The sequence below is a fragment of the Heptranchias perlo genome, chromosome 13, assembly GCF_035084215.1.
Source record: "Heptranchias perlo isolate sHepPer1 chromosome 13, sHepPer1.hap1, whole genome shotgun sequence".
Classification (NCBI taxonomy): Eukaryota; Metazoa; Chordata; class Chondrichthyes; order Hexanchiformes; family Hexanchidae; genus Heptranchias; species Heptranchias perlo.
Genome location: NC_090337.1, coordinates 18,865,056 through 18,887,113, shown reverse-complemented (window position 1 = coordinate 18,887,113; position 22,058 = coordinate 18,865,056). Strand labels below are relative to the sequence as shown.

At 40.6% G+C, this 22,058-nt stretch overlaps 1 protein-coding gene across 5 annotated transcripts; it reads left to right on the top strand.

Moving 5' to 3' along the window:
• The first annotated feature begins 175 nt into the window (after window positions 1–175).
• On the top strand, window positions 176–21,437 carry mffa (mitochondrial fission factor a). Of its 5 annotated transcripts, XM_067995098.1 has the most exons (8): window positions 188–487; window positions 1,330–1,547; window positions 3,122–3,285; window positions 4,726–4,814; window positions 12,379–12,549; window positions 16,425–16,487; window positions 18,406–18,490; window positions 18,847–21,437. In XM_067995098.1, the coding sequence occupies exons 2-8, from the start codon at window positions 1,334–1,336 to the stop codon at window positions 18,976–18,978; spliced, it is 918 nt and encodes a 305-aa protein (XP_067851199.1). In that variant the 5' UTR covers window positions 188–487; window positions 1,330–1,333; the 3' UTR covers window positions 18,979–21,437. The 5 variants fall into 5 exon arrangements, with proteins under 5 accessions (XP_067851202.1, XP_067851199.1, XP_067851201.1 ...); XM_067995101.1 differs by lacking the exons at window positions 18,406–18,490; window positions 18,847–21,437 and adding an exon at window positions 17,619–18,399 and having other exon boundaries at window positions 176–487; XM_067995100.1 differs by lacking the exon at window positions 12,379–12,549 and having other exon boundaries at window positions 189–487.
• The last annotated feature ends 621 nt before the right edge of the window (window positions 21,438–22,058 follow it).

The following is a 22,058-nucleotide window of genomic DNA, read 5'->3' as shown; positions in this document are numbered from 1 at the left end:
ACACTCTTTATCAATGATCCTCGCCCATGTTCTAAACTCCAAACTGCAGCCACCAGCTGCACCCCCCCCCAGACGTCTGACTTGTGCGCGCTGTCAATCGGCACTCACGCGCACCGGGGACGGTTCGGCAGGCGCGCGCGCGCCGTTGTGCACGAGCGCCGTTGTGCACGCGCGCAGCTGTGCACCGACGAAAGAAGAGCGCGCCGGCGCGTAGCTGACGAGCCTGCGCAGTAGAGGCGGGAGCCTCTGATACGGATGAAGTGTTGAGTTCTTGCCCGACTCTGTCCACTTCCCCAGTCGGAAGAAGTCAGTCGCTCGGTCTCGAAATGGCTCCTGCGCTGTGAAGGGTTTTGCCGCAGGGGCTTCGTGATCCGAGGTTGGGCTTATCCGGTGCCTTGGGCCCGGAAAAGTGGCTGCGGCCTGTTGTCGAGTTCGAACCCAAGGCCTCTCCTCCCGGCGGAGCCGCCGCAATTAGTACCAAGCGAAGGTAAACATCGATATGGGGGAGGGATATGATATGATGCGGATATCAGTGTGCAGTTTCATAGAAAAAGCGTTTAGGCAAAGCTTCTCTGAGAAATGGTACGAGGCAAATCACTTTAAAATGAAAACCAAGTGAAGGACAATCTGTCCCCATTCGCCAGTCTCCCCTGTCGCCCTCACGCTTCCCCTCACCCCTCCCTGCCATATCTGACCCCTAGCTTGGCAGCTTCACCCCGAGGGGTTAACTCATAATGACGGCTGGTGTAGGACATGGAAATGTTGTACTAATGTAGTAGGGGTTACTCTGAGGTCAAAGCGTAATGCTAGCAGAGATAAGAGGAGGCCACCATCCATATCTACCTATGCAATAATCTTCATACACTGGGCTCCCATTTTAAAAAATAGAGCAGCAACCATTCATATTTATATCGTGTCTTTATTGTAAGAAAATGTTCCAAGACTATTGAGCAGGAGGTAAATTAGGTGGTGAAAGAGATTTTAAGGAGGTGATTGAAGGTGGGAAGGAATGTAGCAGAGTGGAGGGAATTGGGGAGAGAGTTTTCAAGTGTGGGGAGCAAGATGGCTGAAAGCTGCACCACATTGGTAGAACGGAGGGGAATGGGTTGTGGTTGCATCCACATTTTCCCCACTGCTGGGGAGGGTGGCACTGAGCATAAGTAAGGGTTATTCTTGATCAGAGTCATTTTAATTTCTGATGTGTTCCATTCCAGTCATGTTTTTCTTGTGGTTTAGTTTGGTCTTGCAGTTGAGATTCTGTGTATTAACTAAACTTTAAATTCCTTTATTGTTGATATGCTTTGTTCTAATAGACATTATTACTTTTAGTATCATGAATGTAGCAGCATTTCCTTCTCCCACCGCTGACATGGCTGAAATTAACCGCATCCACTATGAGATGGAATACACAGAAGGCATTAGCCAGCGAATGAGAGTTCCTGAGAAGCTTCAGGTTGCAGCAGAGAACGGTGAAGACAGGCGGGCACAAGATGACTTTCAGAGCGCTACATTTGTAATGGAGGTGCCAGAGAGGATTTTTATAGCAGGTACTGTATTCTTGGTTCAGACTAAAGCTTTGTAAATGTCAAACCAATTCTCACAACACTGAGTCTTCATTAAATTTAATTTAAAGAAAAGATGAAAGAAAGATTTGCATTAATATAGTGTCTTTCATGACCTCTGTCCCATAGTGCTTTACAACCAATTAGGTACTTTTGAAGTGTAGTCACTCCTAGTCTGACGTTACTGCCCCTATAGACTGCTTTCTTGCCCCACGCTTCTCCAGTTTAGAAGGTGAGTTTATTCTGTGCTGTTGCCTCTTCCTCTAACCTGGAGATGGTCCTAAGAACAAGATTGTCCTGTTCAAGAAGCATTTGTGCTAGTGTGAATCATCTGTATTGCAATGGTATTAGTATCAAACATTCTTGATTGGGAGTAGTAGAAAGTGACTGCATATTCAGTGTGGGCAGGGACGTTAAGTCACAACCTCCTTACAGAAATTATGCTTTGCTCAGAGATTAATTTTGTTAGCATTTAGAAAGCACGGACTCTGCTTTTGGTGCCTCGATTCTGTCCACAAATGCTGAGTTCTGTAAAACAGCCACATGTTTCAAGTAGTTGCAAATTGTGACCAGTACATAACATGAAGCAAGTTTTTTTAAAAAGGGGGAGCATTTATCCCTAAAACATGGTGCCTGTTTGTACCCTCCATTTAAAATGTAATCCGGAAGTGTGCCCATTTATACTTTCATCTAAAATGTAATCAGAAGCACGAAGACCCTCTTAATCCTGTAGGTTATCTTAATTTTGTCAAAGTATAGACAGCACCTTTTAATTTGAATGGGCAGCTTGTTGTGTATTAGTTATGTCCTTCCCCCTGATGGGGTGGGGGGGGAACACTTGAATTTGTTCCAATACTATTGCATCAGCCCAGACAGAATATTACAAAGTTACACACGAGGTGTTGCATTCTTTACTGATATGGCAATGCTTCTAGATTATTTGGTGTAATTAGGTGTTTAATGCTGAAGGAAGAAGCAAACTGCAAAATGATATTAATTTCAAAGAAAGCAGCTGCATTTTTGTAATAGATGACAGTTCAGAGTTTTCTGCTATCTTTTTGAAGTGATATCTGTGACACAGGCTTCAGTAATCCTGTTTCTTTGATTTTTGTACATCACAAATAAAGGAGTACCATAAATATTCTGATGCATAAACCACTGGAAACTTTCCAGATGAGTGAGCACCATATTCATTCTTGAATCCTCTGGGTTTCAGTGTGTACTTGTGGCTGATCTAAAAAATGTTACAATGCTGAGCAGAGATTTATGTGGATAGGATCACATCAAAATCATCTGGGTCCAAAAGAAAAATATTGGAGGCTATTCTATTATATCCGACCACCTCCTCCTCCATTCTAAGTCTTGCTGGTGGTCCATTATTTTCAATGTAGTTCTTACCAATTTTTGGTTTGCATGGATTTTATTTTTTTTCTACTTTGCAATTAGTGTTTGAAGATTATTGCATCACTTTGCACATGTTCATTATAATAGAATAATTGTAATTTTACAGTTCTGAAGACCTTTTAAAGAGTGACAGACTGTTTTGGTTGTTATTCTAGGTGACCATAGCAATTCTAGACCAAGGGATCTTGACCTTATGACGTCAGTTCCTATAGAACCATTGGCATTGAAAACACCTCCACGTGTACTCACTCTAAGTGAGCAACCCTTAGATTTCTTGGATCTAGAGCGACCTGTTATTCCAACACTGCAGAGTGAGGAGGTAAGTGAGTCTCTTACCCACCATAATTGTAATTAGGTGTTTAATATTAATGCTAAAGGAAGAAGCAAACTGCAATTTTGAAGAAAATAGCTGCTTTTTTGTAATAGATGACAGTTCAGGATTTGAACTATACCACAAAGTAACAGGTCTACATATCAACAAAATATGCAATATTACTGTTACATAATTTTTTCTTTGTCATGTATGATAAAGGTTCTCTGTGCAGCAGCCAGGGCTCAGAACCCATTTTGATGATGATGCCACCAAAATGCGTGTGTTTCAGTTATTCGGTGTAGTGTTTTTGTATTCACAAGGTGCTTAATGGGAACCTCCATGATGAACAAACATTCCCATTCAATTTGGTCACTTTTGTGCACATTTCAGCAGTTATCTAAATGTTTTCAATGAATTGTCACTCCTAAAATGATTACAGCTAAGTACTCAGGAAAATTTAAGAACATTAGAGAGCTCAACTGAACATAGCATGACCTGTAAGTGCCTTGGAGGTGAAGTTATTCCCTGTCACACCTCGATCACTCACAATTGGTTTGTACCAATACATCTGGAGGCTATAAAGATGATCCAGGGATTGGCTCTGTTATATAACAGTCATGGGATGTTAAGCAAAATGTGTTCCTCTGTCAAAAGAACATAAAGCAAAGAACAATCCATTCAGCCCATCAAGCTCATATGCACACCATATGCAGTCTACCTTATCATGGAGTCTATCCTACCCACTTTTTTTTAGGGAACTTTCTGTTTAAATACTTCAAGTGAAACTCCAGAATATTTGTCTATCCCCAGTCCCTGCCACAGATAACACAACCTCAATATCACAGAAGCTATTGTGTTCTTTAGAGTACTTGATCATTTCAGTCTCTCCTTTTTCCTGTAACCTTCTGAACCAATTTTCTGGCTAATGTTTTCTTTATTTGTTTAAAGTGCTTCCACCTGCTAATCCTATAATATCACTACCTGAGGTTTGCACTAGTAGACCTCTGTTTAAACTGTACCTATAAGCCAGAAGCCTTTCCATTAGTTTATAGAGAATGTATTATTGCCTGTGCTGGTGCTGAAAAAATGTTTTTAGCGTGGAAGTCTGGATTTATGAACTTATCTGAAATTGGTTCTTGAATTTTAACGAGGGAATAAAGCCTAATAGAAATAAAATGTATATCTGATCCTTTTGCTAGGCCCAATACCAAAATGTAACAGGAAAAATGGGAGAAACAGAAATGAGGATTGGAGAAGGAGAGAAGTCACTGATTTTATTCACAAAGTTAGCAAACTACTTTTTTAGGGATAATTAGCAGATAATCCAAATGTCTTGGATGTTGAAAACTTCCTCTGAAAGGAAAAGGTTGTTGAGTGATTTACTTGTGTTTTTAACTTGGAAGTGATTAGACAAACCCATCTGCTAACTGAATGACTTCTCTTCAGGTTCGCTCACAGGGTCGTGTGCGGAGGGAGCGTTCAATGAGCGAAAATGCTGCCCGACACAACGGGCAGCTTGTCAGAACAGAGTCCATGTGAGTAGGCCTCCAACAATATTTCAGTTCAATGAAAAGCTTCGGTAATCCTGTTTCTTTTCACTTTTTTTCTTCCTTATGATGTTCCTTTGCTTGGTGCCCTGCTCCCCAGCCCTGGAGCTGGTAAGTTATGTCTTACACCATGTGTACCTATATGGTTGTTATTTTATTCCTTTTATAGTATATATAGCCAGTATTTGTATGTAATGTTCTAGTACTTTATCCACTTTTGAGGATTTTTTTTAACAAATGAATCAGCCGCAAGTATTTCAAATTGCTCTTTGGCACTTTCTGGTCTTGATGAAGCCATTTGTTCCACGGTACATTTAGTTTCTTGTTGGAATATACATTTTAATGACCCTGATCAAAATTCATTGCATCATTGTACTTGCCCCATCTCCCCACAAAGAGAAGCTGCTTCCTCTGTCCCTTTGATTCCACAAACAGGAAGCTGAACTAGTCACACCACAGTAAGTTATAGTCAAAAAGTTTATGATAAATAACTATACAATTATACTGTTTGAAAACACAGAACTTCTATTTGCTGTAGGCTGTACTTTCAACAGAGAACATTTGAGCCCGATTTTGATTGCGACGGATTTAACAATTCTTAACAATGAGTTGTTTATCATTTTTCCCTACCCGACTATCACTGTGGACTGGAGAGATCCCTGTCGCTATTTGAGTTCAATTTTTTTTAAAAAAATCAACAGTAGGAGAAAATGTGATTTGTAATAAGAATCACTCTATACTGTACAGTGAACTTGAAGATAGCTAGTTAGTGGAAGATTTGAGCTAGTGTTTTTGTAGTCGAATGGCTTATCCATGCCTGGCCATAAGGAATCTTAATTTACCCTTTGACCACCTGAAATTATGCACTACATTTGAGGATGTGAATTATCACATGTACCTACAATGCAAGATATTTTTTAAAATCAGTTTAATGAAGAAGATGACCTACATAGAACACAGTGGCCAGTAAAAAATATGTGGGAACCAGAAAATAGCAACATTGATTTGCAGGCTTCATAATTTCATTAACTACACAAGTGCTGAATTTATCTCACCAGCTGGACAACCTGCTTTTCAGGGAGTAGGGGGGTGCTGAATGTCTTTTTAGTGAAATCATAACTGCATTTAAAGAATGGGTTAAGAATTTTGCTACAAATATCAAACCAGGCAGTAGCCTTCCCTACCCATTTAGAAACATAGAAAGAAACATGTAAATTTATGGCACAGACAGAGGCCATTCTGTCTGCCAGTCGAAATAGAGTTAGCCAGCCTAATCCCACTTCCCAGCACTTGGTCCGTATCCTTGTAGGTTATGGCACTTCAAGTGCATATCCAAGTACCTTTTAAATGCGATGAGGGTTTCTGCCTCTACCACCCTTTTCAGGTAGAGAGTTCCAGACCCCCACCACCCTCTGGGTGAAAAAAATTTTCCTCAGCTCCCCTCTAATCTTTCTACCAATTACTTTAAATCTATGCCCCCTGGTTATTGACCTGTCTGCTAAGAGAAATAGGTCCTTCCTGTCCACTCTCTCTAGGCCCCTCATAATTTTATACACCTCAATTAAATCACCACTCCTCCTCCTCCTCTGTTCCAAAGAAAACAACCCCAGCCTATCCAATCTTTCCTCATAGCTAAAATTCTCCAGTCCTGACAACATCCTTGTAAATCTCCTCTGTACCCTCTCTAGTCCAATCATATCTTTCCTGTAATGTGGTGACTAGAACTGTACGCAGTTCTCAAGCTGTGGCCTAACTAGTGTTTTATACAGTTCTAGCATAACCTCCCTGCTCTTATGTTCTATGCCTTGGCTATTAAAGGAAAGTATCCCGTATGCCGCCTTAACCACCTTGTCTACCTGTCCTGCTACCTTCAGGGATCTGTGGACGTGCACTCCAAGGTCCCTTTCTTCCTCTACACCCCTCAGTATCCTACCATTTATTGTGTATTCCGTTGCCTTGTTTGCTCTCCCCAAATGCATTACCTCACACTTCTCCAGATTGAATTCCATTAGCCACTTTTCAGCCCACCTGACCAGTCCATTGATATCTTCCTGCAGTCTACAGCTTTCCTCCTCCCTATCAACTACATGGCCAATTTTTGTATCATCTGCAAACTTAATCATGCCCCCTTCATTTAAATCATTTATATATACCACAAAAAGCAAAGGACCTAGTACTGAATCCTGCAGAACCTCACTGGAAATAGCCTTCCAGCCACAAAAACACCCGTCGACCGTTACCCTTTGCTTCCTGCCGCTGAGCCAATTTTAGATCCAATTTGTCATTTTCCCTTGGATCCCATGGGCTTTTACTTTTTTGACCAGTCTGCCATGTGGGACCTTGTCAAAAGCCTTACTAAAATCCATGTAGACTCCATTAAATGCATTACCCTCATCGACCCTACGGGATACTTTCCTTGTAACCTCTTCAAGAGGCTGGAGAGAGAAATGCAGTCCAATATGGTTTTAAGGTAACTGGTCACATTTGAGGATTGAATTAGAGTGGGGAAATTTTAGGAACTTTCATCCAAATTGCATGATTCAGATATATTGAACTATTCATTTCACCATGAATTCATATCAAGTGACAGATAAATTGGTGACCATTTTTAGGAGTTTTCTTAAACCTAATTTCACTGTACCTTATTTCATTCATAGGCATCTCCACTATAATTGTACATGGGGGGGGAAAAGGCTAGTTTATCGATGTTTAAATTTATATTGATTTACAATTATAGATGAGCTAGGTCAACTGGTGTCTGAGGGTTCTGTTAAATGGAAGAAACCACATGTCTCTTTCTTTTAAGAAGTTCTGAATAAAATCTTGCCACAATTCCTCCATTTAAAAACTCACTGGGGAATATTAACTGGCCCCCGGGGGAACTGTATCAACATTATTATTATAAAAGTAATAATCAGCTGGAATGTAGGCAGCTTGATTTCCAGAACTTTGATCTTTCATCATCATTCATCCTGCATTTTCATTCACTCCCAACAAATCTACTAGATTTTTACAAAACAGACCAGGAATGGAAGAAGCCACATTGACAGTTTAAAATTGCTGAGGGCTTTGTCTCATTTTTACTCTAAGATCATTTTATTTTTGAAAATTTTAGAAGAATCCAATACTAAAGCTTTTTAGGGAGGAAGTCTATATCATTTATTTAACATGATGTGGAGATGCCGGTGATGGACTGGGGTTGACAATTGTAAACAATTTTACAACACCAAGTTATAGTCCAACGATTTTTATTTGAAATCTACAAGCTTTCGGAGGTTTCCTCCTTCCTCAGGTAAATGTTCAGGAGCTCCTTGAAGCCTACGCATTTATACATCACAGAACAATACATGGTGTTTACAGACTGCCCCTGCAACTGCCCGTTGCCAAGGCAATCACCGTGTTCAGACAGAGGTGTCACCTACAGAACCCCCGAATACACATTCAACAAAAAAACAAACAGGAAAAAAAAAAGAGAGAGAGAGAGAGAGAGAGAGGCAGAAACATCCGGAAGGCAGAGAAAGCCAGCAAATGACCCATTATATTAAAAACAGATAACATTTGTTCGCTGGTGGAGTAACGTTTAGCGTGACATGAACCCAAGATCCGGTTAAGGCCGTCCTCATGGGTGCGGAACTTGGCTATCAATTTCTGCTCGACGATTTTGCATTGTCGTGTGTCTCGAAGGCCGCCTTGGAGAACGCTTACCCGAAGTTGAACCAGGAACACTTCTCACCACGATGGACGTCTCGGCACTCTACACCAGTATCCCCCACGATGACTGCATCGCTGCGACAGCATCAATACTCAACACCAACAACAGCCAATCTCCAAACGCCATCCAACAACTCATCCGCTTCATCCTGGATCACAATGTCTTCACCTTCGATAACCAGTTCTTTACCCAAACACACGGAACAGCCATGGGGACCAAATTTGCACCCCAATACGCCAACATTTTCATGCACAAGTTCGAGCAGGACTTCTTCACTGCACAGGACCTCCAACCAACGCTATACACCAGATACATCGACGACATTTTCCTTCTATGGACCCACGGCGAAGAATCACTAAAGAGACTACACGATTACATCAACAAGTTCCATCCCACCATCAAGCTCACCATGGACTACTCCTCAGAATCAGTTTCTTTCTTGGACACACGAATCTCCATCAAAGACGGGCACCTCAGTCTACCGCAAGCCCACGGACAACCTCGCGATGCTCCACTTTTCCAGCTTCCACCCTAACCACGTCAAAGAGGCCATCCCCTATGGACAGGCCCTGCGAATACACAGGGTCTGCTCAGACGAGGAGGAACGGGATGGACACCTACAGACTCTGAAAGACGCCCTGGTAAGAACGGGATATGACGCTCGACTCATCGATCGACAGTTCCGACGGGCCACAGCGAAAAATCGCATAGACCTCCTCAGAAGACTAACACGGGACGCAACCAACAGAGTACCCTTCGTCGTCCAGTACTTCCCCGGAGCAGAGAAACTACGCCATGTTCTCCGCAGCCTTCAACATGTCATCAATGACGACGAACGCCTCGCTATGGCCATCCCCACACCTCCACTACTCGCCTTTAAACAGCCACCCAACCTCAAACAGACTATCGTTCGCAGCAAATTACCCAGCTTTCAGGAGAACAGCGTCCACGACACCACACAACCCTGCCACGGTAACCTCTGCAAGACATGCCAGATCATCGACACAGATACCGCCATCACACGAGAGGACACCACCCACCAGGTGCATGGTTCATACTCCTGTGACTCGGCCAACGTTGTCTACCTCATACGCTGCAGGAAAGGATGCCCCGGAGCATGGTACATTGGCAAGACCATGCAGACACTGCGACAACGGATGAACGGACACCGCGCAACAATCGCCAGACAGGAGGGTTCCCTCCCAGTCAGGGAACACTTCGGCAGTCAGGGACATTCAGCCACCGATCTTCGGGTAAGCGTACTCCAAGGCGGCCTTCGAGACACACGACAACGCAAAATCGTCGAGCAGAAATCGATAGCCAAGTTCCGCACCCATGAGGACGGCCTCAACCGGGATCTTGGGTTCATGTCACGCTACACGTTACCCCACCAGCGAACAAATGTTATCTGCTTTTAATATAATGGGTCATTTGCTGGCTTTCTCTGCCTTCCGGATGTTTCTGCCTCTCTTTTTTTCCTGTTTGTTTTTTTGTTGAATGTGTATTCGGGGGTTCTGTAGGTGACACCTCTCTGTCTGAACACGGTGATTGCCTTGGCAACGGGCAGTTGCAGGGGCAGTCTGTAAACACCATGTATTGTTCTGTGATGTATAAATGCGTAGGCTTCAAGGAGCTCCTGAACATTTACCTGAGGAAGGAGGAAACCTCCGAAAGCTTGTAGATTTCAAATAAAAATCGTTGGACTATAACTTGGTGTTGTAAAATTGTTTACAATTTATTTAACAGATCATTTCCATGTTTTTCTTAATATTGCAAAGAGAAACTGAGCAGCTGAATGAAATTGGATGTTGTGGCATGTTTCTGAAAGACGATGGGCTACTTTCCCTCTCGTAGAAATTCACATCACCTGTGCTTGGGAAACACGGCCAACCAGGCAGCAGGCTGGGTTTTTCTAAATGTAGCTGCACTATACTCTTGACCCTCTGCAGCGGCAGCTTCCATTTAGCACTTGGGAGGAAGTTTTAATGCTGTCTGGACCATTTTTAGTTTCTGGTTAGATGATAGGAATACAGTTCCTGTTGGAAGATGGTGGAAATCAGTGATTGGCAACGTGGAAAATTTTTGGGATCCTGAGAAGATCTAATACAATCAATGTATCAGATAAGGCCAGCCTGAATTACATAGAATGTACAGCACAAAAACAGGCCGTTCGGAGGACCCTTTGTTCATAGATGGCTCAAAAGTCCATGCTCACGCAAAGTTCTAGTTGACTTTAGAAATCCAGATTACACTAGTACATTACTGGTTTCTCAAACGAGAAAAAACTACTTTGTATTCAAATGAAGGAGGTGAGTGAACATATATGTCCTTGCAAGAGGCCCTGATAATTTGACAGTCAGTATTATGAAGAGAAGACCTGTGGATTCAGTAATTTGATGGTATAATAACTATCCTTTTTACTCTGTCATCCCCCAAACCATACACCATTTCCCGACCAAGGGTGCTTTGTAAAAGGCATATATGAAGTTCAGTAGAGCAGCTCTGGATGACTTGTCCACCTTATTTTTTTCTTTCCCTCCTTATTTGGCTATCCTGCATCCTGCTCAGCTTTAGTGGCAGTTGGGGAATTATAGATACAGAACTCTCTACCATCTTGTACTATAGTTTTTGCCACTTTGCTACTCTTCCATTTAAAGGTTTGAAATGAATTCCTCCAGTGCAGCAACAAACTGGCTGGACAAAGCTTCCAGATACTGAATCTCTAAGTGCCTAAGCTGTGATGCTTCTCTTCACTTGGCAGCACCATATGTTTTTGTACCTGTAGGCTAGGGTTTTCTGCTTCTACACTCTCCAGCCTGCAATCTTCCACCCATTGGGTGAAAAACTGAGAGCTGGCGAGCGCAGAAGCAGAAAACCGTAGCAAAGTTCTATGAATCTCCTTGATCTAGTACCTGCTCACTATCTTGCTAAGCTCTACATGGCTGTAGCTGGTTATGGTTGACCACGTTACATTCATGTTCTTGCATTTCTGCAAAGTCTAACTTCTCTAATGTTGGACATCAAATTGAATATTCATGGTCACATTTAAAATCCCAGGGATAATCTTTTTCTAAAAAAGAAAATCTTTGTTTGCCATGGTATGTTTGTTCTTTAAAAATTCTGTAAAACATTGATACATTTTAGTGTCAATAAGGTGGTCTTTTCTTCATTTCACTGATACCAAATGTTACCTAAGAGACAGTAACTTACTGAAACATTACCTGTATGGATTTTTTTTAAAAGATGGGATGTTGCTGTTTATAGGGCCCTTCAGCCCTGTGTATTCATTTCATTCAGCACATACAATGGAAATAACATAAGCCAAAAGGATCCCTAAGAGTACTTCTGGTCCATAGTATTGGCATTGGTATGATTAGAAGCTGCTCACAGGCTGAAGTGTGCTTTTTGATTTACTGTTTTATTTCAGGTCTCTGAGTATTTGCTTAAAAAAAAAACCAACGTAAGTACTCAGTGGGAGGTCATTCCTACATCAGCACCACTATTATGGTTGAAATATACTCCATGGGAATCCCCTTGACTGTTGTCACTCCTGTTTATCCGCTTTCCATTCCAGTGTTTGCTGGAGGCGATCCATAGAATTTCGCTAATGTTTTGAAAAGGTTTTTTTAAAAATATAAGCAGCTCACTTGCACTGTAGGTTAAGTACTCACCATCGGTAGTGTCACCTTTAAAGTGAACTATCTTCAGAGCTTGGAAGAGACTAGGAGACTAGTACTCTACGATATCACTTATATGTGAAGCTCATTTTCCATTGTTTGTAGTTCTGTCTGAATCTGATTTCCATGTTTTTCTCTTGCTCTGTTGTGTGCATATGGACAGTGTGACACCAACTCCCCAGCCTCAGCCTCAGCCTCGTCTTTATCCTCCACTCATCTCCTCTGAAGAAGGACCAAACGCATACTCTCCTCATGGCATTTTGTCAATAATCCACTCCACCACCCGTAGGGCTTACCAGCAAGTCTTGGACATGCTAGATGAAAATCGCAGAAGGTGATTGATTGGCTATTGGACTTCAGTTGTGTTGTGCTTTAATACAGTAGAGGATGCAAATGCTTGCCATAGGCTTTCCTCTCTGTAATGTTTGCATTTAGAATCAGTGGCTTATGTCTAATTACTGTGTTCTGATGTTTAAAAGGTGGGTCCAAAATTCACTTTTAAACTAGTTGGTAGCAGAATGCGTGTTTGTTTCTGCATATTCCCTATACTGAGGTCATAATCTCAGTCCAGTTGCCAGTGGAGGGGCATAGGATTGGGCTATTTTGGTAGAAACATAGGAGCAGGCTACCCTCGGCTGGAGATGGCAGATCCCCCAGAGTGGAGAAGACAAAAAACACACTGCATCCATGTAATAAATAAAATTAGGGCTTCCCTCATGCTCAATGAGTCTATCCTGTGAGTAGCTGATCATACAGGTCATGATTGTCCCAGTTTCAATCTCTAGTGTAATACCGAATCATCCAGTATGAAAATATGAGAAAGGAGGACGTTAAAAAGACCAGCTCCTGCATCATGCTTGTCCCGTCATACAAGGTGCAATCTACACACACCATTAAACCCATCCGACCCCACACCTTTCCCCACCCACAGAGCCACACAATCTCCTAAAGAGGCGAAAAAACCGTAGCCCAATCTAGAAATTGGGAAATTCGTCTCCATCCCTTGCAGGCAATTATGCAAGCTCCAGGATACCACGGTGACTGATACCACTATTTCCGTTTACCTACCTACCTGTTCACTCGTGGGAACTTGTACAGTGCCCTTTTGAATACCTTGTCAGTAATAGTTGGTCTCAGCATCCCAGGTTAATCAGCAAGGTTACTGCTGCTTTTCATTGTACAGTGATCCCTGGTAGACGTGAATGTATGTGATGTCAGGTGAAGGCAGGATTGTATTTGGCTATGAATTCCCCCCACGATCAAATAACCTGCAATTTATTATTGTGGCTCATGCACGAATAGTGCCCAATTGGGTGAGTTATCAAAAAGAGACCCTTGCCTTTGGTACACCATCAAGAAGTCATCTCTTCAATGGAGAAAGGTTGGAGGGAGAAAAACTGGTGATCACATATGATGGTCTTAATTAGTCCAAGGTCTATTTGCGGTGTGTTGACAATTGATGTAGATTTTGTAGACTCTGGCATAGTCACGTCTGACCTTTTCTTCCGTACACTCCACCTTGGCTTATCCTGTGATTCTCAGAAGCCAATTATTCTACACTTTACAATGACATGCTAGAAATTTTGAATGCTATTTTAAGAATGTAGCGTTTTTATCTCTGTAGCTGAATTTTTTCTGCTCCCCGTATTCTTGTTTTGCTGCTCAGTCTCACTACGTGGAGCCCTATGAGTACTTAATCTGCTTAAGTGGAAAAGTTATCCAAGGATCAGACCCTAAGGATCTCCCATATATTTGTCTGCTGGCTCTTTTAGGAAAGTCCAATTTGTATTCCTGCACTACTTAAAGCAAAGTATATGGATAGAATAATTTCTCATCAAATAATAGGCTTGAAGACTGGTTGACTTTACTGAGTAGGAATGAGAGTTGGATTTTTCTCAGATGTAGCTGCTCATAGCAATCCACAAGGTATCACCAATTTTGTTAAGAATATTGGAGAATGATAAAGCATAGGAACTGATAACTGTGAAACATGCACTTTTTAAAATAAAGTTACATACACTGTACCAGGAAAATTACTGAATCATCAGCATTACAGCGCATTACTAACTTGTTATGGCCACATTGTAAGGTGTTACAATGTACACAACTGCTTCTTTCATTTGCTGAAAGCAACACCAGGCTGTTTTTCTTAACTCGTGCTTGATTGTGGCTTTCTAAACCTTCTGGAGCCTGTTTATCAATAGCCAGTGGCCTTCAACAGCTTTTGGCTAAATTCTGTATGGCTCTCCTTATTTACTACAAGATGAGGCTTACCTATTTTGGCACACTAGTCCAAATTTTTTTTAAATTGTTTATATGGTGTGTAAATCTCATGAGTCTGGACATATTTTAAACCATACTGAAATTTATACATTGTAAACACAGCCAGCAGGATGTTACTTGCTATTTGTATTTGCCCTGCAAAAATAAAAGGGTGGGTGGGGGTGCTCAGTTGTAGTGATGCAATAGAACAATTGTGATTTGAGAGCCACTGCAGTACCAATACATCAGATATTGGACTCCAAAATTAAAACCAAGCTGGGCTGGTTTATAAATTGGACTTCAGTTGCGGACATCGCAATTGGGATAGAGACATACTTTCGAGAAGCTGAATGGCCTACTCCTGTTCCTATGTTTAGACATCTACACACTGGCATTGGAACTGAACAATTTATTTGTGGTTCATTAATTATTGTTTAAATATTAATTTGGAGGGGATTCAAGAAAGCTTATGTTCGGTGCACAAAAGGTGAATTTTGGACCTGCCTATTATGCATGTGATATAGTGTGGTTTTACTTGCCCATAGCAATCTATTAAAATTACTGCTTTTTTAATCATGCATTGATTTGCAATAGCAGTAGGGAATACTCTGATAACTTGCACAATGTTGTTTATTGGCAATGCTGTACCTTTTTAGCCATTTGCTTTTCTGATTCTAATCATGAGATGCACTGCAAGTGGTTTGTGTGCTACTGCTATATCTAGCCCTGTACTGAAATGGATTGACCAGCATGCAGCTCAAATGGTACAGCCCATAGCAGAATTCTTGTATGTGAAAATCTTGAACTTGCTGTGACACATTACAGGTTCTTATCTCAAAGATATTAATCACACCATGTTGAACTGAATGTTGCATTCCAAATAGTAGGAGTGAGACATACTCATCAAACCCTCTTTCTCTTCCCCTACGCCAGTCCACCCCAAGCCAGTGACTGAAACCATGAAATACATTTAAAACTTCACAAAGCAAACAAGAAGTGGATCCCTATTTTTCATAAATCCAATTATGCCGCCTCAGCTTGTTTTTGTGACTGGAGAGATGTGCCATTTTTGTAAAGTAAAAGAAAGTAGATGGATAAAGGCTTGAGAATGCGCCTCAAGCCTACCTGCAACATTGTATAAGGGTAGGAATAAAATGAATAACTTGAGTGGTAGAGGTTAGGTTGCTTTTCCATACAACTCAACTGTGTGTTTTATATGCACCTTTTTTTCTTGTGCACTGTCATGCCAATGCTTACAATACTAGTTAACTATGTGAAAGGCTATATGGATAACTGCAAAAGAATGGACTTTAATTCTAGTTCTTATGGTAGGTTACGGAATGTGTACACTCTTTCCCCTCCCCCATGTCCTTTGAAAATTACTCTTGTGTAGAGTAAGACCCAGGGTACAATATGCAATGTTACGATGTGCAGTATGCACTAGACAGCTGAATGTATTTCTTTCAGATGGTGATGAGCAATCACTGTAGTTTACTGAAACTGTTGATTTAGCCCCAGAATACTTTGCATAATCACTACCTGTTACACCTTTAAAATGTCATCCAGTCACACCAACAAGAATGATAATGCCTAAAAGTTGGTTCTTAAAGGCTGCAGTATGGATGGTACAGTGGAAGTTGTGGAAAGTTAGGGTCATTACTGTGTTCAGTAAAGGCTGCAGTGCCTGGGTGGTGTCTCTACAGTACTTGATGTAAGTCTTTGAACCTTATCTTTGAAACTGTAAAGCAGTCAGATGTTTTTCTACATTCAAGGCTTCATATAAATGTAAGTTATGTTTTCATTTTAAAAGTAGGCATTGCACCTTGTAGTTATAATAATCTGAGACCTGTCTGTGTCTAAGTCTATGTACTTATTCCTGTTCTTTCCTTTGCCATTCTATATCCTGAATACTGTCATCTGTCCTATTGTCTTTTTCCTGGAAACCAGAGAAGTAATTCCTGGCGGGTCAACTTGTGCTACTTCATCTAACCCTGTGCTTGATAGCTCCAGGTAAATATGGCCATTCATGGTCTCTATTGCAGGCTTTGGTATTAGCCCTATACCCTTTCCTTTTCAATGTTGGAATCTATTTGAATGGTGAGTTTCTAATCCGAAATGTAATCTATTATAAAATTGTAGTGGGAGCTGGTCATATGAGCAGTAAAAGGATGAAATACACTAAATCCATGTTGATTTGTTTTGCCTTCTGGTTCTTTTGAGGTGGCTATGAAGGCAGTTCCTTTCTTGCTTGTTAAACTGCCTACTCCTGATAATTTGAAGTTGTTCCAATAAAATAAATGAATTGGCCTGTAACTTAAATTAAGCAATCTAAATAACACAGCAAAGTGGAAATTTAGTGTTTAAAATTAAAGATAATTTGAATTAAGCAACTTTGAATTAAGGTAAGTAGACTGTACAAATTGAGTAGATGGGGCCTATACTCTCTGGGAGAATGAGAGGTGATCTCATTGAAACAAATAAGATTCTGAGGGGGCTTGACAGGGTCGATGCTAAGAGGCTGTTTCCCCTGGCTGGAATCTTTAGAACTAGAGGGCATATTGTCAGGATAAGGGGTCAACTATTTAGGACTGACGTGAGAAATTTCTTCACTCGAGGGTTGTGAATCTTTGGAATTCTCTACCCCAGAGGGCTGTGCATGCTCATTCGTTGAGTATATTCAAGGCTGAGATTGATAGATGTTTGGACACTAAGGGAATCAAGGAATATGTGGATCAAGCGGGAAAGTGGAGTTGAGGTCTAAGATCAGCCATGACCTTATTGAATGGCGGAACAGGCTCGAGGGGCCGTATGGCCTTCTGTTGCTCCTATTTCTTATGTTCATATAGCTTGCTTATATTGTGAGCCAGTGTCATAATCTGGTCTCACTTTACAATGCATGTAAATACATTGAGTGAAGCTGCCCCCTTTATCTTTTCAGCAGAACCATAATATTTTTTGGGAACATGTAAGATGCAAACAAATTATTTTTGGGTTCTTATACAGCTAGTTGAGAGTCTAGATAAGCGTGTTTGTAATGTGGCACTAAAATATTGATTGCTTTTTTTCTCCCCCCCCCCCCCCCCGGCCCCCTTGCTGGTGGGGTATGCAACATTGACTATATGCCATCCGTGGGAAGAATAGGTGCAGCCATAAATCAGGCACCATTTATTTTGGAAGTTTTTAAACAGGTTTTCACATGAAACCTGCTACAGAGGTGGGTTTACTATATATCTTGATTAAGTTGGAGTGCAGAATTTACTGAGTTCAAATTGGTTGTTGGATTTTGGGTCCAGTTCATTATTCAGTTCCCAATTTAAACAGGGTAATAGATAGCTAGAGGCTAGAAACTATCTTCATTGAACAGGAATCTTGGGTTTATGAGATGCTGCATCCTTATAACCTAATAAAGGTTATTGCTTTGAGGTCTAGAATGTAAATGGATTTTTTTTAAACAATTAGACTGAGATTGTTTGCAGTACTTGCCAAAAGACAATTGTTTCATTGACCTATTAGAGGAATTAAATCCTGCTGTTGGACCATTTATTTCATTATTACAGTAATCACACTTCCCTCTATACAGTAGAATGGAACCCCAGCAGTAACAAAATTCCTTCACTAACAATTTCTCACCATTTAATTACTTTGACATTTGAAATGTTTATTTCAAACATTTTAAGAGTTGGAATAATTGAAATAAATCTTGCTGATAGTTCTTAATTTGTACAAAGACAATGCTGCAATTTAGCTGTTTTAAATAAGTGAGCCAAGAGTGGACGAGGGATAATATACTGTAGAGACATGAAACAAATAATTTCATTTGCAGTTTAGTTCTCCTTTAACTTAGTGCAACTATGGTGAAGCTGAATTAAATGAATTATTTGTTGATTTGGGTGTATAGATGGTAATCTTACCTTGTCCTTGTCCCTAGGTATAGCCTTTCCAACTGTGAATCTGCAGTGGAAGGAACACCAGATGATATGGCTCTTGTGGATTCTGTTTCCTTACGAAGACAGGTACTACATTCATTTATAAACTCACTCTTATGCCAGTGTTGTGTACATGAATATGCCTACCGTTTGGGCTTCTAAGTTAATTGAGGAGCATCATTGGCAGAGGCCTGGCTGTAGGGTGTCTGGCTGCCCTTTGGAATGGTACATATTGCAAGAAAGGAAGGGAGATAAAAGAATGGATTTACCATTACCCTTCCCTTTCCCTCCCACCATTTAAAAAAAAAAATCTTCTAGGGATGGAAATACAATACACGCAAACAATGCTTGCACTCCTGTAACATTTTTTTTTAAATCACATTGAACAGGAATGCATAGAATGCTTCTCTTTAAATGTGATAATTGCTTTCTGTCTCTGTCAGATAATAAAACTGAACCGTCGACTCCAACTTCTGGAAGAAGAAAACAGAGAGCGCACCCGACGTGAAATCATCATGTACTCTATCACCGTGGGGTTCTGGCTGATCAATAGCTGGCTTTGGTTCCGGCGCTGAGTAGGCACTGTGTGAACCAGATCATGTGCTAACCGAACAACAGGTCTTTTCAAAAACAGCTGTTTTTTTGCCTCTTCTGTACCATACAGACTTTCTCAAGGTCCAAGCACTGATTGCTCACTCCATACAACGCAGGAAAAGGAATCATGAGGACAAAGGGATGTTTAGTTGCTTTACTTCAAAAATATTTATTATGTCACTTCATAAAACATTTAACATCACTCATTTTGCATGTCTGTGAGTAGGGAATGTGTAGCTTTCAGGACTTTTTAAACATGTTATTGAACCTGATGTTCAAGTGACTATATAGGACCTGTAGAGAAAGCATCATGGAACAGAACAAAGAATAAAGCTATCAAGCTGCTTTTTGGAATTTATGACTTATTGATCGGAAGGGTTTCATTTAAAAGGTTTTGCAGGAGTTTTATGTGAAGTGATGTACATGGAACATATTGTGCTTGTATTCTGCTGTCATATGAAGATGAATTTCTGGTTATGGGTCCTTATGTTTTCTGTCTTTGCACTGAGTTTGAAAAGAATGCTGAGAGGTAAGGCAATAAAACTGTCTCCTTTTGAGTATGCATCAAAAATTTATTCCCCTTTCATTGACTTTTATTTTGAATTTTTGCCATGCAATGGCCTTCTGATGAGGACAGACATTCGTACCACAGATTTAGTTGGGCACTGAAATCTTAGTATGCTTAAACTTTTGCTCCCAGCATACCTGTGCACCACTGAAAGCAATTAGTAGCATGGGGTGCTGGGAGCTGAGGCCCAATATTTCATTTGAACAGCCATCGTCTGAAACTGCCTGAGCATGTCTGTTCTTTTAGTAAAAAATGTTTTGTAAATGTGTGGAGAGGGGACTATGTTTTCCATGAATGCTGAAGGAAATAGTTCACTGTACAGCCTTCAACTAAAGTATTCCATTAATTTTTGGATCAGACAAGTGTTTACAGTGTAAAGATTTAAACTAAATGATGTATCTTTTAGTATATCACCTACTTTGCACATGACCTGCAGATGTACAAATTTAAATCTGGACCTTTATAATGAAGACTTTTACTGCAGGAGCATTGAATGCAAATATAACTTTGAAGAAAACATACTTCCAGGTTTACGCTGTGTAAATTTTTTAAATGTGGCAAACTTTTTTTTTCTATTGTACCTTTATGTGAGCAAGCTTGTGCAAGATTATCAGAAGTAAAACCATGTATGTAAATATAGTTAACTGTATACAATGTGGTAGTAAATTAAATGAAATCAGAATATTGTTTTTTTTCACACCATGTATGTGACCATCACTTTTATTTGTTAATCAATACCTGTCTTGTTTGTTGGCCCAGGAAGGGGAGAGGACCGAGTCACTGGACTAGTAATCCAGAGGCCTGGACTGAGAGAATGCGAATTCAAATCCCACATGGCAGTTTCAGCATTTGAATTCAGTTTTACAAAAAAAATTTGGAAATAAAAAAGGTTGGTACCAATAAAGGTTACCATGAAGCTGCCGATTGTCATAAAAACCCAACTGGTTCCCAAATGTTCTTACCAAGTCTGCCCTATATGTGACTCTCCAGTCCCACACCAATGTAGTTGATTCAACTACCTGCTTAAGTAAACTTGCAAGCCACTCAGTTGAAGGCTCACCACCACCATCTCAGGGCTGGTCAACAAATACCAACCTTGCCAGTGACGCCTACAGCCCAAGAATGAATTTTTTTTTAAAAAAATCATAAGGTTATTGTAATACGATTGAAAAAGATAGACCAGAGATTCTTTTCTGATGTGGGAATTTGGGAAACTTTTTTAACCCCTAAGCATCCAAGCTGAGTTGTAGTTAATGTTTTAATTTCTGGAGTTTTTTTTGTGATTCAGCGGTGATGTTGCTTGACACACTGGTTCCTCTTGTGCTGTAATTCTGTTAGTCAGGAGCTAAAGACTTTTTGATTTTTTTAATTCAGAAATAGAGGTGATGGGTCGTAGCGTAGGATTGGGGTGTCTAACATTTGCTCCTGGGGGCATATGCAACCTCTGAGCCTTGGCAATACGACCTTTGAAGAACAGTTCTTCTTTGGTGGTTTATCCTGTTTGAATTTTGTGGGCCTGGAGATTTAAAAAGGGCTGTTCTAAGCACAATTGCCTCCATTGGTGAATTAAATCCTATATCATAATACCAAGATTTGTTCTCAACAATTTGAGGTATATGCAAATTAATGTAGCTCCAAGGTGTGCCCCTATATTGCCCACTAAAACAAAAGCTTGGACAGTTCTAGTAGAGAAAACTGCCAAGACTTACATCTACATTATAACAGTGACGACAGTAGGCTCAAAATGTCAGAAAATTTATCAAAGCAGGTGTCAAAAATGACAAATATGAATGTTTGTTTGTCTTTCATATCCCCTTATGTAATTTTCATATCAACCACAGCTGTGCTGCAATAAAAGCAATCTGTCATAAGGATATACTTGCAGCTTAAGTTAAGGCAAATGTCTCGTTCCACTTTGGGGTCTAACTTCTTGTCGTATGTCATAAAGGTGAGATTCATACTGCTTTTTTGGCTCCTGTTCTGTCAATGCCTCAAATTTAAAATTCTCATCTTTATGTTCAAACCCATTCGTATCCTCTGTGACCTCCATCCCTACAACCCTCCAAGAACTCTCGAGTTTCTCCAACTCTACCCCCTTTTGCAGCCCGAAATCCCTTCGCACCACCATTAGTCACTGTGCCTTCAACTGTCCATGCCCTCAGCTCTGGAATTCCCTACCTAAACCTCTCTACTTCCCTCTCCCTTTAAGACCCTCCTTAAGAACCCAACTCTTTGACTAAGGACCACTACCTTCTTTGGCTCAGTGTCCATTTTTGTCTGATTATGCTTCTCTGAAGCGCCTTGAGATGTTTTAAAGATGCTGTATAAATGCAAGTTCTTGTAGGCTTTTTGTGTAAGCGTTAGCTAATTTTCTAGGCATATTTGAATTAGTGATTAGGTGCGAACAACTTTAGGTTTTAAACACCTGTCGATTGAAAGGAGCAAACAAATTAAATATTTAAATTCCGAGAAGTCATCGACCGAAAACATTAA